The sequence below is a fragment of the Eucyclogobius newberryi genome, unplaced genomic scaffold, assembly GCF_026437365.1.
Source record: "Eucyclogobius newberryi isolate DKJ021-1_F unplaced genomic scaffold, fEucNew1.0.hap1 SCAF_6, whole genome shotgun sequence".
NCBI classification, from domain to species: domain Eukaryota; kingdom Metazoa; phylum Chordata; class Actinopteri; order Gobiiformes; family Gobiidae; genus Eucyclogobius; species Eucyclogobius newberryi.
Window position 1 is genome coordinate 551,632 of NW_027316278.1, and position 13,240 is coordinate 564,871.

Below are 13,240 nucleotides of genomic sequence, written 5' to 3' on the forward strand. Positions count from 1 at the left end.
AGCACACGCTAAGAGTGCGGTAGGAGATGCACACGCTAAGAGTGCGGTAGGAGATGCACATGCTAAGAGTGCGGTAGGAGATGCACACGCTAAGAGTGAGGTAGGAGATGCACATGCTAAGAGTGCGGTAGGAGATGCACACGCTAAGAGTGCGGTAGGAGATGCACATGCTAAGAGTGCGGTAGGAGATGCACACGCTAAGAGTGAGGTAGGAGATGCACATGCTAAGAGTGCGGTAGGAGATGCACATGCTAAGAGTGCGGTAGGAGATGCACACGCTAAGAGTTTGGTAGGAGATGCACACGCTAAGAGTGCGGTAGGAGATGCACACGCTAAGAGTGTGGTAGGAGATGCACATGCTAAGAGTGCGGTAGGAGATGCACATGCTAAGAGTGCGGTAGAAGAAGCACACGCTAAGAGTGCGGTAGGAGATGCACACGCTAAGAGTGTGGTAGAAGAAGCACACGCTAAGAGTGCGGTACAAGAAGCACACGCTAAGAGTGTGGTACAAGAAGCACACGCTAAGAGTGCGGTAGGAGATGCTGGTTCATTGGACACTTGCTGGGAGGGTTTGTGTGAAAGTGCTGGATAAACATTGTACGATTATATTCTGTAACTTAAAACTGTAAAAATGTAAATACTTATGCACTTAAATAAACAGAAAATACAGAGCCACATGTAATTGTTTCATTGGTTATTTTGCTGCTCCTCGACCTCCTTCTGACCTCGACCTCCTTCTGACCTGGACCTCCTTCTGACCTCGACCTCCTTCTGACCTCGACCTCCTTCTGACCTGGACCTCCTTCTGACCTGGACCTCCTTCTGACCTGGACCTCCTTCTGACCTCGATACTAAGGTCAAGGGTCAGGGTTAGGGTGAGTCACTTCAGCCGTTCCAATGCAGCAGGTTTTAAAGAGCCATTTTGGATCTGCCTTCTCTTTCCCACAATGCACCTCTTTCTAAAAGACCATAACTAATGTTTCCATTGACAAACTTATAATTTCATAAACCTCATCGACGTCCTGAACGTTTACAGAAGCAGAAGTCAAATATTTAAACTTTGTCATAAAAAGTAAGAATAAAATAACTAAAATAACTAAAATAACTTTTACTTCATGAAAATAGATGAATTACATTTTCACAAAAATATGACTAATTTGTGTTTTTTGAGCAAAGATGAAATGTGAACACGACATGTGTTAGAGCGTTTATTGAAGTGTGAAGTGGGGCTGCAGTGTGAGACGTGGCCCCCAGGGGCCCCCAGGTGGCGCCAGAGCCTCAATATTACACCAGTTTAAGTCCGACTGATAAAATATAAAATATGACTTCACAAAACTAGAATAAAACATATGAAGTTCTTCCCAAGCCTAAACTTAGACTGTAAATATAAAAATAGTATTTCAATAATAAAAATAAAGATAGAAATAGTGTGAAAGTCCATACAAATATTTATATAAATATATTTCAAAGCTGAAGCCGCTCTGCAGTAAATATGTGTCGAGTTTATACTATAATTACAACGCTCTCGTTTACGTGGGCGTACATCGTTTACGTCGTTTACGTGGGCGTACATCGTTTACGTGGGCGTACATCGTTTACGTGGGCGTAGTCCCTCATTGGTCCAGGAGTGTTCCATCGCTCTCGCAGACGCCTCAGTGAAAAGACCTTCATCCTCTTCTTAGAGTCGCTTTTAAAACGTTCACTTCAGACAAACACGGTTTTACCAGTTCACACCGGCTCTTTGGTCCACTTTGGTCCACTTTGGTCCATTTTGGGCCGCTTTGTTCCACTTTGGTCCAGTGTAGATCCAGTTTTGGTCTGGTTCTTGGTGGTTTTGAGCGTGTTTATTTGGCTGATGTTGAGCTTTACTTTGTTCTAGTATTTTCTGACCTTCATGTTTGGATTGACCTTTTCCTTCAGGTCAGTTTTGGGGCAGGATTAGGTGGAAGCAAAATCCAGTGCAACGTTTGGTCCCTGTCTGGTCCGTGTTTGGTCCATGTTTGGCCCATGTTTGGTCCGTGTTTGGTCCGTGTCTGGTCCGTGTTTGGCCCATGTTTGGTCCGTGTTTGGTCCGTGTTTGGCCCATGTTTGGTCCATGTTTGGCCCATGTTTGGTCCATGTTTGGCCCATGTTTGGTCCGTGTTTGGTCCGTGTCTGGTCCGTGTTTGGTCCGTGTCTGGTCCGTGTTTGGTCCGTGTCTGGTCCGTGTTTGGTCCGTGTCTGATCAGTGTTGGTCCGTGTTTGGCCCGTGTTTGGCCCGTGTTTGGTCCGTGTTTGGCCCGTGTTTGGCCCGTGTTTTGCCCGTGTTTTGCCCGTGTTTGGCCCGTGTTTGGCCCGTGTTTGGTCCGTGTCTGGTCCGTGTTTGGTCCGTGTTTGGCCCGTGTTTGGCCACAGTTGCGTGTTTGGGGGCGGTCTTCTTCTCAGCGGCATGCGCACGACTCCACGCTCATGTTGGGGTAGACCTTGAGGACCACGTTGGCCTGCTCGTCGAAGAACAGGATGCTGAGGGACGACATCTTCTCTGGAACGCAGCACGGCTCTGGGACCCCCGGGACCACGCCCACCGCACGTACGATGCTCTGGATGGTGGCGTGGTTCGACGGCTTCAGTGCCTGAAACGGGACGACAATAATAAAGCGTTGGTCTCCTTCAGGGCTGGATGTTTTTGATCATAATAATGTTAGTCTGGACTAAAAGGACTCTAAAACACACAAAGACCTTTTATAACAAATACAGTGAAATTATTAAATCAAAATGTCAAAAAAAAACTTTATATGGTTCAAAATGTGTTTACAAAGTCTCAATGTTCAATAGAAATGATAATTTGGTGCGGGAGAGATGTTTGCACCAGGTGAAGCTCGAGCTCATTTCCACTGAGGGGAGGGGCCTATGGTACATGTTTTAGACATGGGCAGCACATGCAAACTCCACACAGAGTCGATCCCTGGACCTTCAGGGTTTTGAAGCGAGAGCGCTAACCGCTGTGCTACCGTGTTATACTGAGCCGATTGTTCGTGTTATAAGTCTTTAGGCTCCTGGTTTATCACAAAACTCTAGTTTGTATGTTTTGGCTCCGTCTGACTCTCGGCTCTCTCTAGCTTCATGTCCTCTTTCTGTTCTTTGTGGCCCTTTGTTGGAGTAGAACCCTTGACCACAGCGTCTGGATTCCTGTTGGATTACAGAGGCATGTGAGTTATGTTGTATCCAAACAGAGCAAGGCCCTGAGCGAACATCAGGCAAAGCGAGGGACTCAGGAAACCAAACATCTCCAGGAGACAAGTGCAGCTCTGGTCCTGGTCCTGGTCCTGGTCCTGGCTCTGGTCCTGGTCCTGGTCCTGGCTCTGGTCCTGGCTCTGGTCCTGGCTCTGGTCCTGGTCCTGGTCCTGGTCCTGGTCCTGGTCCTGGCTCTGGTCCTGGTCCTGGTCCTGGTCCTGGTCCTGGCTCTGGTCCTGGTCCTGGTCCTGGTCCAGGTCCTGGCTCTGGTCCTGGTCCTGGTCCTGGCTCTGGTCCTGGCTCTGGTCCTGGCTCTGGTCCTGGTCCTGGTCCTGGTCCTGGTCCTGGTCCTGGTCCTGGTCCTGGCTCTGGTCCTGGTCCTGGTCCTGGTCCTGGTCCTGGTCCTGGTCCTGGTCCTGGTCCTGGTCCTGGTCCTGGCTCTGGTCCTGGTCCTGGTCCTGGTCCTGGCTCTGGTCCTGGTCCTGGTCCTGGTCCTGGCTCTGGTCCTGGCTCTGGTCCTGGTCCTGGTCCTGGTCCTGGTCCTGGCTCTGGTCCTGGTCCTGGTCCTGGTCCTGGTCCTGGTCCTGGTCCTGGCTCTGGTCCTGGTCCTGGTCCTGGTCCTGGTCCTGGTCCTGGTCCTGGCTCTGGTCCTGGCTCTGGTCCTGGCTCTGGTCCTGGTCCTGGTCCTGATCCTGGTCCTGGTCCTGGCTCTGGTCCTGGTCCTGGTCCTGGTCCTGGTCCTGGCTCTGGTCCTGGCTCTGGTCCTGGTCCTGGTCCTGGTCCTGGTCCTTGACGGAGCTCGATTCTTTCACTTGTTTGTTGAGAAACATCTCATGGTCCTTGTCTCATTTACGCCTCTTGTGCTCTGAGAGTGTATTTTTGTGTTCTAGTTCATCTAAAACTAGTTTCTCTACTTTGGCCCAAACCACAAGGATTATTCCCCTCTTTACTGTGGCGGGTCTCAAAGTCTACACCGAGATAACTGGGACACGCTTTGTGTAAAACTGGGACCAATCAATGGTTTTGTCTCCATCTGCTGGGACAAGGGGACGTCTGGTCACCTCACGTAAACAGCCTTCATGTTGTGATCAATGTAAAGAACTGAGAAGTCTGTTTCAATCACATTATTCTGAATCACTGTAGGCGCTGTGCACGTTAGCGCCCGACTAGCTCAAAGTTGGCGTCACTACTTCCTGTCCAACTCTATGTTGTTTTTTGCTAAAATGGATAAATACTGACGCAGTTGAGTAGATGTCACATTGTACAAAAAGGTGAAAACGTCACCAGAGACACTATTCAGAAAGGGAGGTTTGTGCCTCAAAGCTAATGCTAATGCTGATTTTGAGTCGCAACACATTTTAATATAATACCACAAACTGAAGAAATCTACATTTTTTACAAACTAGAAACAATCCAGAAGTCTTACATTAAATTGTAATTCGTTGTTTACTTTGGATTTTAAGTTTCAATAAAAGTTAGCATTAGCTTTGAGCACAGTGAGCTAACTAGCCGTTTGCTTTGTTTACCCACATTTATGACGGAACAAAAGAGCAATATATTTTATACAAACAATTGTAGTTAAAGAGTACTCTGAGCAGACCATAAGATGTACTCTGAGCAGACCATAAGATGTACTCTGAGCAGACCATAAGATGTACTCTGAGCAGACCATAAGATGTACTCTGAGCAGACCATAAGATGTACTCTGAGCAGACCTTAAGCTGTACTCTGAGCAGACCATAAGCTGTACTCTGAGCAGACCATAAGATGTACTCTGAGCAGACCATAAGCTGTACTCTGAGCAGACCATAAGATGTACTCTGAGCAGACCATAAGATGTACTCTGAGCAGACCATAAGATGTACTCTGAGCAGACCATAAGATGTACTCTGAGCAGACCTTAAGATGTACTCTGAGCAGACCATAAGATGTACTCTGAGCAGACCTTAAGCTGTACTCTGAGCAGACCATAAGATGTACTCTGAGCAGACCATAAGATGTACTCTGAGCAGACCATAAGATGTACTCTGAGCAGACCATAAGATGTACTCTGAGCCTAAACTGTGCTGTTCTACTGACTGAGCCAAACGACAGAGATGTTAGACCTCATGAGAAGGGTTAATGTAGTAGTAGTAGCAGTAGTAGTAGCAGTAGCTGCGTTGCAACAATGAAATTTCCCCATGTGTGGACAATAAAGGAATATCTTATCTTATACTGTAGAACTTGTGGTTTTCATATTCGTACCTTGGCCATGGGAAACTGGCAGGAGCCGGCGCAGTAGAAGGCGTCATAGGACTTTGGGGAGATGATCCAGTCGCTCCAGCCGATGTCAGCAAAGTCGACCTTTAGGTGGCGCCGAGCACAGCTCCGAGGCTCCGCCCACTTCCGCCGTGCCTTCTTAATTGTGCGTTCATCAAACTGCAGCAGCGCCCCCTTCTGTACGCTTGGCTTATTGCTCTTCTTCTTAGTACGCCGTGCATTCTGAGGTTTGTTCTGCTCCACGGGCTTGTCCCAGTTCTGTGGTTTGTACGGGTAGTCCTGCTCCGGGTACTCCCTGGCCGGGTACTCCTGCCCCGGAAGCTCGTTGTTTTGCAGAGGAGACAGTAGATTGGCCGAGCGCCTGTGTCGAGGACTTTTCTTGGAGCTGTTTTGCAGCCTGTATTGCAGTGCAGTCTCTAGCGTGGGCAGGTGGTGGCGCTGTAGACTCTCGGGCTCTGAAATGGCAGAGTCGTTGGCGTACACCAGGATGTAGGGCGGATACAGCTGAGGCTTGTGAGGCTCCAGGTCGACGCCCACCAGAAGCTCGTCCTGTCCTTTGGCCTGGTTCACAGCTCGTGTGATGTTCCTCCACTGCCAGGCTCCACCGGGCGCGGCCGACACCTCGAAGTGCAGGTGTCCCAGAGCACGCCCGTGGTCCCGGCCAAAGGTCCACACGTCCAAGGGCAGCCGACCGCCCTGACGACCGCCCTGACGACCGCCCTGACGACCGCCCTGACGCCGCTGTTTGCTCCGCTGAGGCAGGTCCCCGTTGAAAAAGTGCAGCGTGGCCGAGAGCACGGACTCCGAGCGAGTCAAAGACGTTAAGTTAAAAACCATCAGCCGCTGCCCGCCAAGAGAACCTGAGGACACAGAGAGAGACCCTGAGGACACAGAGAGAGACCCTGAGGACACAGAGAGAGAACCTGAGGACACAGAGAGAGAACCTGAGGACACAGAGAGAGACCCTGAGGACACAGAGAGAGACCCTGAGGACACAGAGAGAGACCCTGAGGACACAGAGAGAGACCCTGAGGACACAGAGAGAGACCCCGAGGACACAGAGAGAGACCCTGAGGACACAGAGAGAGAACCTGAGGACACAGAGAGAGACCCTGAGGACACAGAGAGAGACCCCGAGGACACAGAGAGAGAACCTGAGGACACAGAGAGAGAACCTGAGGACACAGAGAGAGAACCTGAGGACACAGAGAGAGAACCTGAGGACACTTTTCAATCTTGAGGTCGATCTGAGTCACAAAAAAGACCTTTAGTAATTCCAGTGTGTGTGAGGGGCGTGGCTAAAGCTAGTGTGTGTGAGGGGCGTGGCTAAAGCTAGTGTGTGTGAGGGGCGTGGCTAAAGCTAGTGTGTGTGAGGGGCGTGGCTAAAGCTAGTGTGTGTGAGGGGCGTGGCTAAAGCTAGTGTGTGTGAGGGGCATGGCTAAAGCTAGTGAGTGTGAGGGGCGTGGCTAAAGCTAGTGTGTGTGTGAGGGGCGTGGCTAAAGCTAGCGTGTGTGAGGGGCGTGGCTAAAGCTAGCGTGTGTGAGGGGCGTGGCTAAAGCTAGCGTGTGTGAGGGGCGTGTCTGAAGCTAGTGTGTGTGAGGGGCGTGGCTAAAGCTAGTGTGTGTGAGGGGCGTGGCTAAAGCTAGTGTGTGTGAGGGGCGTGGCTAAAGCTAGTGTGTGTGAGGGGCGTGGCTAAAACTAGTGTGTGTGAGGGGCGTGGCTAAAGCTAGTGTGTGTGAGGGGCGTGGCTAAAGCTAGTGTGTGTGTGAGGGGCGTGGCTAAAGCTACTGTGTGTGAGGGGCGTGGCTAAAGCTAGCGTGTGTGAGGGGCGTGGCTAAAGCTAGCGTGTGTGAGGGGCGTGGCTAAAGCTAGTGTGTGTGAGGGGCGTGTCTAAAGCTAGTTTGTGTGAGGGGCGTGGCTAAAGCTAGTGTGTGTGAGGGGCGTGGCTAAAGCTAGTGTGTGTGAGGGGCGTGGCTAAAGCTAGTGTGTGTGAGGGGCGTGGCTAAAGCTAGTGTGTGTGAGGGGCGTGGCTAAAGCTAGTGTGTGTGAGGGGCGTGGCTAAAGCTAGTGTGTGTGAGGGGCGTGGCTAAAGCTAGTGTGTGTGAGGGGCGTGGCTAAAGCTAGTGAGTGTGAGGGGCGTGGCTAAAGCTAGTGTGTGTGTGAGGGGCGTGGCTAAAGCTAGCGTGTGTGAGGGGCGTGGCTAAAGCTAGTGTGTGTGAGGGGCGTGGCTAAAGCTAGCGTGTGTGAGGGGCGTGTCTAAAGCTAGTGTGTGTGAGGGGCGTGGCTAAAGCTAGTGTGTGTGAGGGGCGTGGCTAAAACTAGTGTGTGTGAGGGGCGTGGCTAAAGCTAGCGTGTGTGAGGGGCGTGGCTAAAGCTAGTGTGTGTGAGGGGTGTGGCTAAAGCTAGTGTGTGTGAGGGACGTGGCTAAAGCTAGTGTGTGTGAGGGGCGTGGCTAAAGCTAGTATGTGTGAGGGGCGTGGCTAAAGCTAGTGTGTGTGAGGGGCGTGGCTAAAGCTAGTGTGTGTGAGGGGCGTGGCTAAAGCTAGTGTGTGTGAGGGGCGTGGCTAAAGCTAGTGTGTGTGAGGGGTGTGGCTAAAGCTAGTGTGTGTGAGGGGCGTGGCTAAAGCTAGTGTGTGTGAGGGGCGTGGCTAAAGCTCTCTTTATGTCTTTGCTTTGGATCATGTCAGACGGTTTATGACCTGGAAATATCAGATTGTGGCTCTTGACAAAGCGAGTGCCATAAACAGGAAACGGCTGTTGCTAACGCACTTTGCTAGCTTTGTGTTGCTAACCTGCTTTGCTAGCTTTGTGTTGCTAACGCACTCTGCTAGCTTTGTGTTGCTAACATGCTTTGCTAGCTTTGTGTTGCTAAGGCTCCACACAGTCGTTAGCATCAGAGGAAACACGGCGCTTTAGCACGAGATCAAGTCAGAGTTTGAGACAAATGATTCTTTTGTGTTTCTGATGTTTGCCTCTTGGTTTGGAGATGATGGAGCAGTTCTACACGGCCATCATTGAGTCATCCTCACCTCCTCCATCACCTCCTCCATCACCTTCTCATCACCTCCTCCATCACCTCCTCCATCACCTTCTCATCACCTTCTCATCACCTCCTCCATCACCTCCTCCATCACCTCCTCAATCACCTCCTCCATCACCTCCTCAATCACCTCCTCATCACCTCCTCCATCACCTCCACATCACCTCCTCCATCACCTCCTTCATCACCTCCTCCATCACCTCCTCCATCACCTCCTCCATCACCTCCTTCATCACCTCCTCCTCACCTCCTCCATCACCTCCTTCATTACCTCCTCATCACCTCCATCACCTCCTCATCACCTCCTCCATCACCTCCTTCATCACCTCCTCCATCACCTCCTTCATCACCTCCTCCTCACCTCCTCCATCACCTCCTTCATTACCTCCTCATCACCTCCATCACCTCCTCATCACCTCCTTCATCAACTCCTCATCACCTCCTCCATCACCTCCTTCATCACCTCCCCATCACCTCCTCATCACCTCCTCCATCACCTCCTCCATCACCTCCTCCATCACCATGTGGTACGCTGGAGCCACAGACAGGGACAAAAAGAGACTACAGCGCCCTCTGCTGAGAAGGCAGGAGGCCACTCCCCTCAGGCAGGAGGCCACTCCCATCAGGCAGGAGGTAGCGTGTGTGAGGGGCGTGGCTAAAGCTAGTGTGTCTGAGGGGCGTGGCAAAAGCTAGTGTGTGTGAGGGGCGTGGCTAAAGCTAGTGTGTGTGAGGGGCGTGGCTAAAGCTAGCGTGTGTGAGGGGCGTGTCTTAAGCTAGTGTTTGTGAGGGGCGTGGCTAAAGCTAGTGTGTGTGAGGGGCGTGGCTAAAGCTAGTGTATGTGAGGGGCGTGGCTAAATCTAGCGTGTGTGAGGGGCGTGGCTAAAGCTAGTGTGTGTGAGGGGCGTGGCTAAAGCTAGTGTGTGTGTGAGGGGCGTGGCTAAAGCTAGTGCGTGTGAGGGGCGTGGCTAAAGCTAGTGTGTGTGAGGGGCGTGGCTAAAGCTAGTGTGTGTGAGGGGTGTGGCTAAAGCTAGTGTGTGTGAGGGGCGTGGCTAAAGCTAGTGTGTGTGAGGAGCGTGGCTAAAGCTAGTGTGTGTGAGGGGCGTGGCTAAAGCTAGTGTGTGTGAGGAGCGTGGCTAAAGCTAGTGTGTGTGAGGGGCGTGGCTAAAGCTAGTGTGTGTGAGGAGCGTGGCTAAAGCTAGTGTGTGTGAGGGGCGTGGCTAAAGCTAGTGTGTGTGAGGGGCGTGGCTAAAGCTAGTGTGTGTGAGGGGCGTGGCTAAAGCTAGTGTGTGTGAGGGGCGTGGCTAAAGCTAGTGTGTGTGAGGGGCGTGGCTAAAGCTAGTGTGTGTGAGGGGTGTGGCTAAAGCTAGTGTGTGTGAGGGGCGTGGCTAAAGCTAGCGTGTGTGAGGGGCGTGGCTAAAGCTAGTGTGTGTGAGGGGCGTGGCTAAAGCTCTCTTTATGTCTTTGCTTTGGATCATGTCAGACGGTTTATGACCTGGAAATATCAGATTGTGGCTCTTGACAAAGCGAGTGCCATAAACAGGAAACGGCTGTTGCTAACGCACTTTGCTAGCTTTGTGTTGCTAACCTGCTTTGCTAGCTTTGTGTTGCTAACGCACTCTGCTAGCTTTGTGTTGCTAACATGCTTTGCTAGCTTTGTGTTGCTAAGGCTCCACACAGTCGTTAGCATCAGAGGAAACACGGCGCTTTAGCACGAGATCAAGTCAGAGTTTGAGACAAATGATTCTTTTGTGTTTCTGATGTTTGCCTCTTGGTTTGGAGATGATGGAGCAGTTCTACACGGCCATCATTGAGTCATCCTCACCTCCTCCATCACCTCCTCCATCACCTCCTCAATCACCTCCTCCATCACCTCCTCCATCACCTTCTCATCACCTCCTCAATCACCTCCTCCATCACCTCCTCAATCACCTCCTCCATCACCTCCTCCATCACCTTCTCATCACCTCCTCAATAACCTCCTCCATCACCTCCTCAATCACCTCCTCCATCACCTCCTCATCACCTCCTCCATCACCTCCTCATCACCTCCTCCATCACCTCCTCCATCACCTTCTCATCACCTCCTCCATCACCTCCTCCATCACCTCCTCAATCACCTCCTCAATCACCTCCTCCATCACCACCTCCATCACCTCCTCCATCACCTCCTCAATCACCTCCTCCATCACGTCCTCCATCACCTCCTCCATCACCTCCTCCATCACCTTCTCATCACCTCCTCAATCACCTCCTCAATCACCTCCTCAATCACCTCCTCATCACCTCCTCCATCACCTCCTCTATCACCTCCTCAATCACCTCCTCCATCACGTCCTCCATCACCTCCTCCATCACCTCCTCATCACCTTCTCATCACCTCCTCAATCACCTCCTCCATCACCTCCTCAATCACCTCCTCATCACCTCCTCATCACCTCCTCCTCACCTCCTCTATCACCTCCTTCATCACCTCCTCATCACCTCCTCATCACCTCCTCATCACCTCATCACCTCCTCCATCACGTCCTCCATCACCTCCTCCATCACCTCCTCATCACCTTCTCATCACCTCCTCAATCACCTCCTCATCACCTCCTCCTCACCTCCTCCATCACCATGTGGTACGCTGGAGCCACAGACAGGGACAAACAGAGACTACAGCGCCCTCTGCTGAGAAGGCAGGAGGCCACTCCCCTCAGGCAGGAGGCCACTTCCCTCAGGCCACTCCCCTCAGGCAGGAGGCCACTCCCCTCAGGCAGGAGGCCACTCCCCTCAGGTAGGAGGCCACTCCCCTCATGAACACTTCTTAAACACTGTCACTTTCTGCTCTTCATATGTAACTCTACTGTACATTTTGTGAACATATTAAGCCTATTTTATTTGTATCCTAAAGCAGATAAATAGTTTCTTTTTTTGACGTATATAGGTTGCTTTATCAATGTTCAAACGAGCTGGTTAAATGACAGGTCAGATCTCTGGAGATGCGTCATATCATTATACAACTTACACACTTTGAATAATACATGCAAAATATGAACATTCCAATAACGTGGTGCACCTGCCGTCAGCAGGTGGCGCTGTGATCCTGCGTTTCACCCTCAGAGTTTGGACTAGAATAAACTCAAGTTTTTCAAAAAGTGGAGTTTTGTGTCTAAGAAATGTCCAAAAGTAAAACTCACCAATGATTTAAACCCTGATCATTTGTCTCGGTGACAAAGTGCATTCTGGGAAGGACGTTTACTTAAACACGTATCATAATAATATTAATATTGTTCTTTTTCATAATTGTTGTTATCTTCTGTATTCTGAGGAGGGAGGGCATCTGACTCACCTTGATGCGCCTTGAAGCTGCGCACCGTGTTTCCGTCCCTGAACGCGTGTCCGGCGCGGTTGTACTTGGCGTAAAGCGTCTGCATGTGTTCGGTCAGCGTGTCCGGAGCGCTGGCGTGCATTCCGCTGGCGTGCGTTCCGCTGGCGTGCGTTCCGCTGGCGTGCGTTCCGCTGGCGTGCGTTCCGCTGGCGTGCGTTCCGCTGGCGTGCGTTCCGCTGGCGTGCGTTCCGCTGGCGTGTCTCCGTGCCAAAGCGGACACACGCGTCGCGTCCGTGTCCACGCGCCAACTCCAGGCGTAAAACAGCAGGAGCACGAGGCGACAGCGCGAGGTCATGGTTCACCGGAGCAGAGCAGATGGAGAACAGGTCCACGAGTCCAAAAGTCACGGAGGCGCGCGGGCGCACATGGCGCTTCACACTCAGTCACGGGGAATAGGCTCGGGTCAGAGTCAAGTTCGGAGCCCGGGCCGGGTCAGGGACGCGCATGGAGCCTCTGCGAGGAGCCGCTGTGACAGGACCCGAGGTTATGCGGTTCTGTAGAAGTTCTAGAGTAAAAGGTCTGCGCGTCCAAACCGTTGAGTTTCTTTGCCACGCTGCACCTCGGTCAGCGTCTCGGTCAGCGTCTCGGTCAGCGCCTCGGTCAGCGCGTCCTGTGCAGAGCTCATGGGCGAATGGGACAAACTGAAATGATTCCTCAAACACACTCCCAGAGCGCGCACAACGGGCACGCGCCACAAACACAGAGTCTGATCCACGTAACCTCCCACGTAACCTCCCACGTAACCTCCCAGTTCACAGTGTCAACGTGAACTGCGGGACACGAGACACTCAAACATCCACATCAGGGACTGTCAATGAAACATCACACTATTAGTGCCTAAAGGGACCAGCAGGAGGCCGGTCCAAGGAATCAGAATCAGAATTTTGGGTCATACATGTGAACAATCGTACTACCTTTAACTGTAAACAGAGGGTTAAACGCTGCGAGGCAAGATATTCCAACAGCAAGTGGTTATCAAAGCCAACCACATTATGAGTAATAAACTTATAATCACGTCATTTGTTAAGACATGGGCAAACTGTTGCACCAGCAGGAGGCCGGTCCATGTTTAGTCCTGACTCTGGCACCAGCAGGAGGCCGGTCCATGTTTAGTCCTGACTCTGGCACCAGCAGGAGGCCGGTCCATGTTTAGTCCTGACTCTGGCACCAGCAGGAGGCCGGTCCATGTTTAGTCCTGACTCTGGGCACCAGCAGGAGGCCGGTCCATGTTTAGTCCTGACTCTGGCACCAGCAGGAGGCCGGTCCATGTTTACTCCTGACTCTGGCACCAGCAGGAGGCCGGTCCATGTTTAGTCCTGACTCTGGCACCAGCAGGAGGCCGGTCCATGTTTAGTCCT

General features: G+C 51.7%; 1 protein-coding gene across 1 annotated transcript; it reads right to left on the minus strand.

The window, feature by feature from the left end:
• Positions 1–1,507: 1,507 nt before the first annotated feature.
• bmp3 (bone morphogenetic protein 3) lies at positions 1,508–12,317 on the minus strand. Its single transcript, XM_072433685.1, has 3 exons — positions 11,844–12,317; positions 5,458–6,332; positions 1,508–2,612 (listed from the first exon to the last, which is right to left on the minus strand). Exons 1-3 carry the CDS (start codon positions 12,175–12,177, stop codon positions 2,421–2,423), a joined length of 1,401 nt encoding a protein of 466 aa, XP_072289786.1. The 5' UTR covers positions 12,178–12,317; the 3' UTR covers positions 1,508–2,420.
• Between the last annotated feature and the right edge of the window lie 923 nt (positions 12,318–13,240).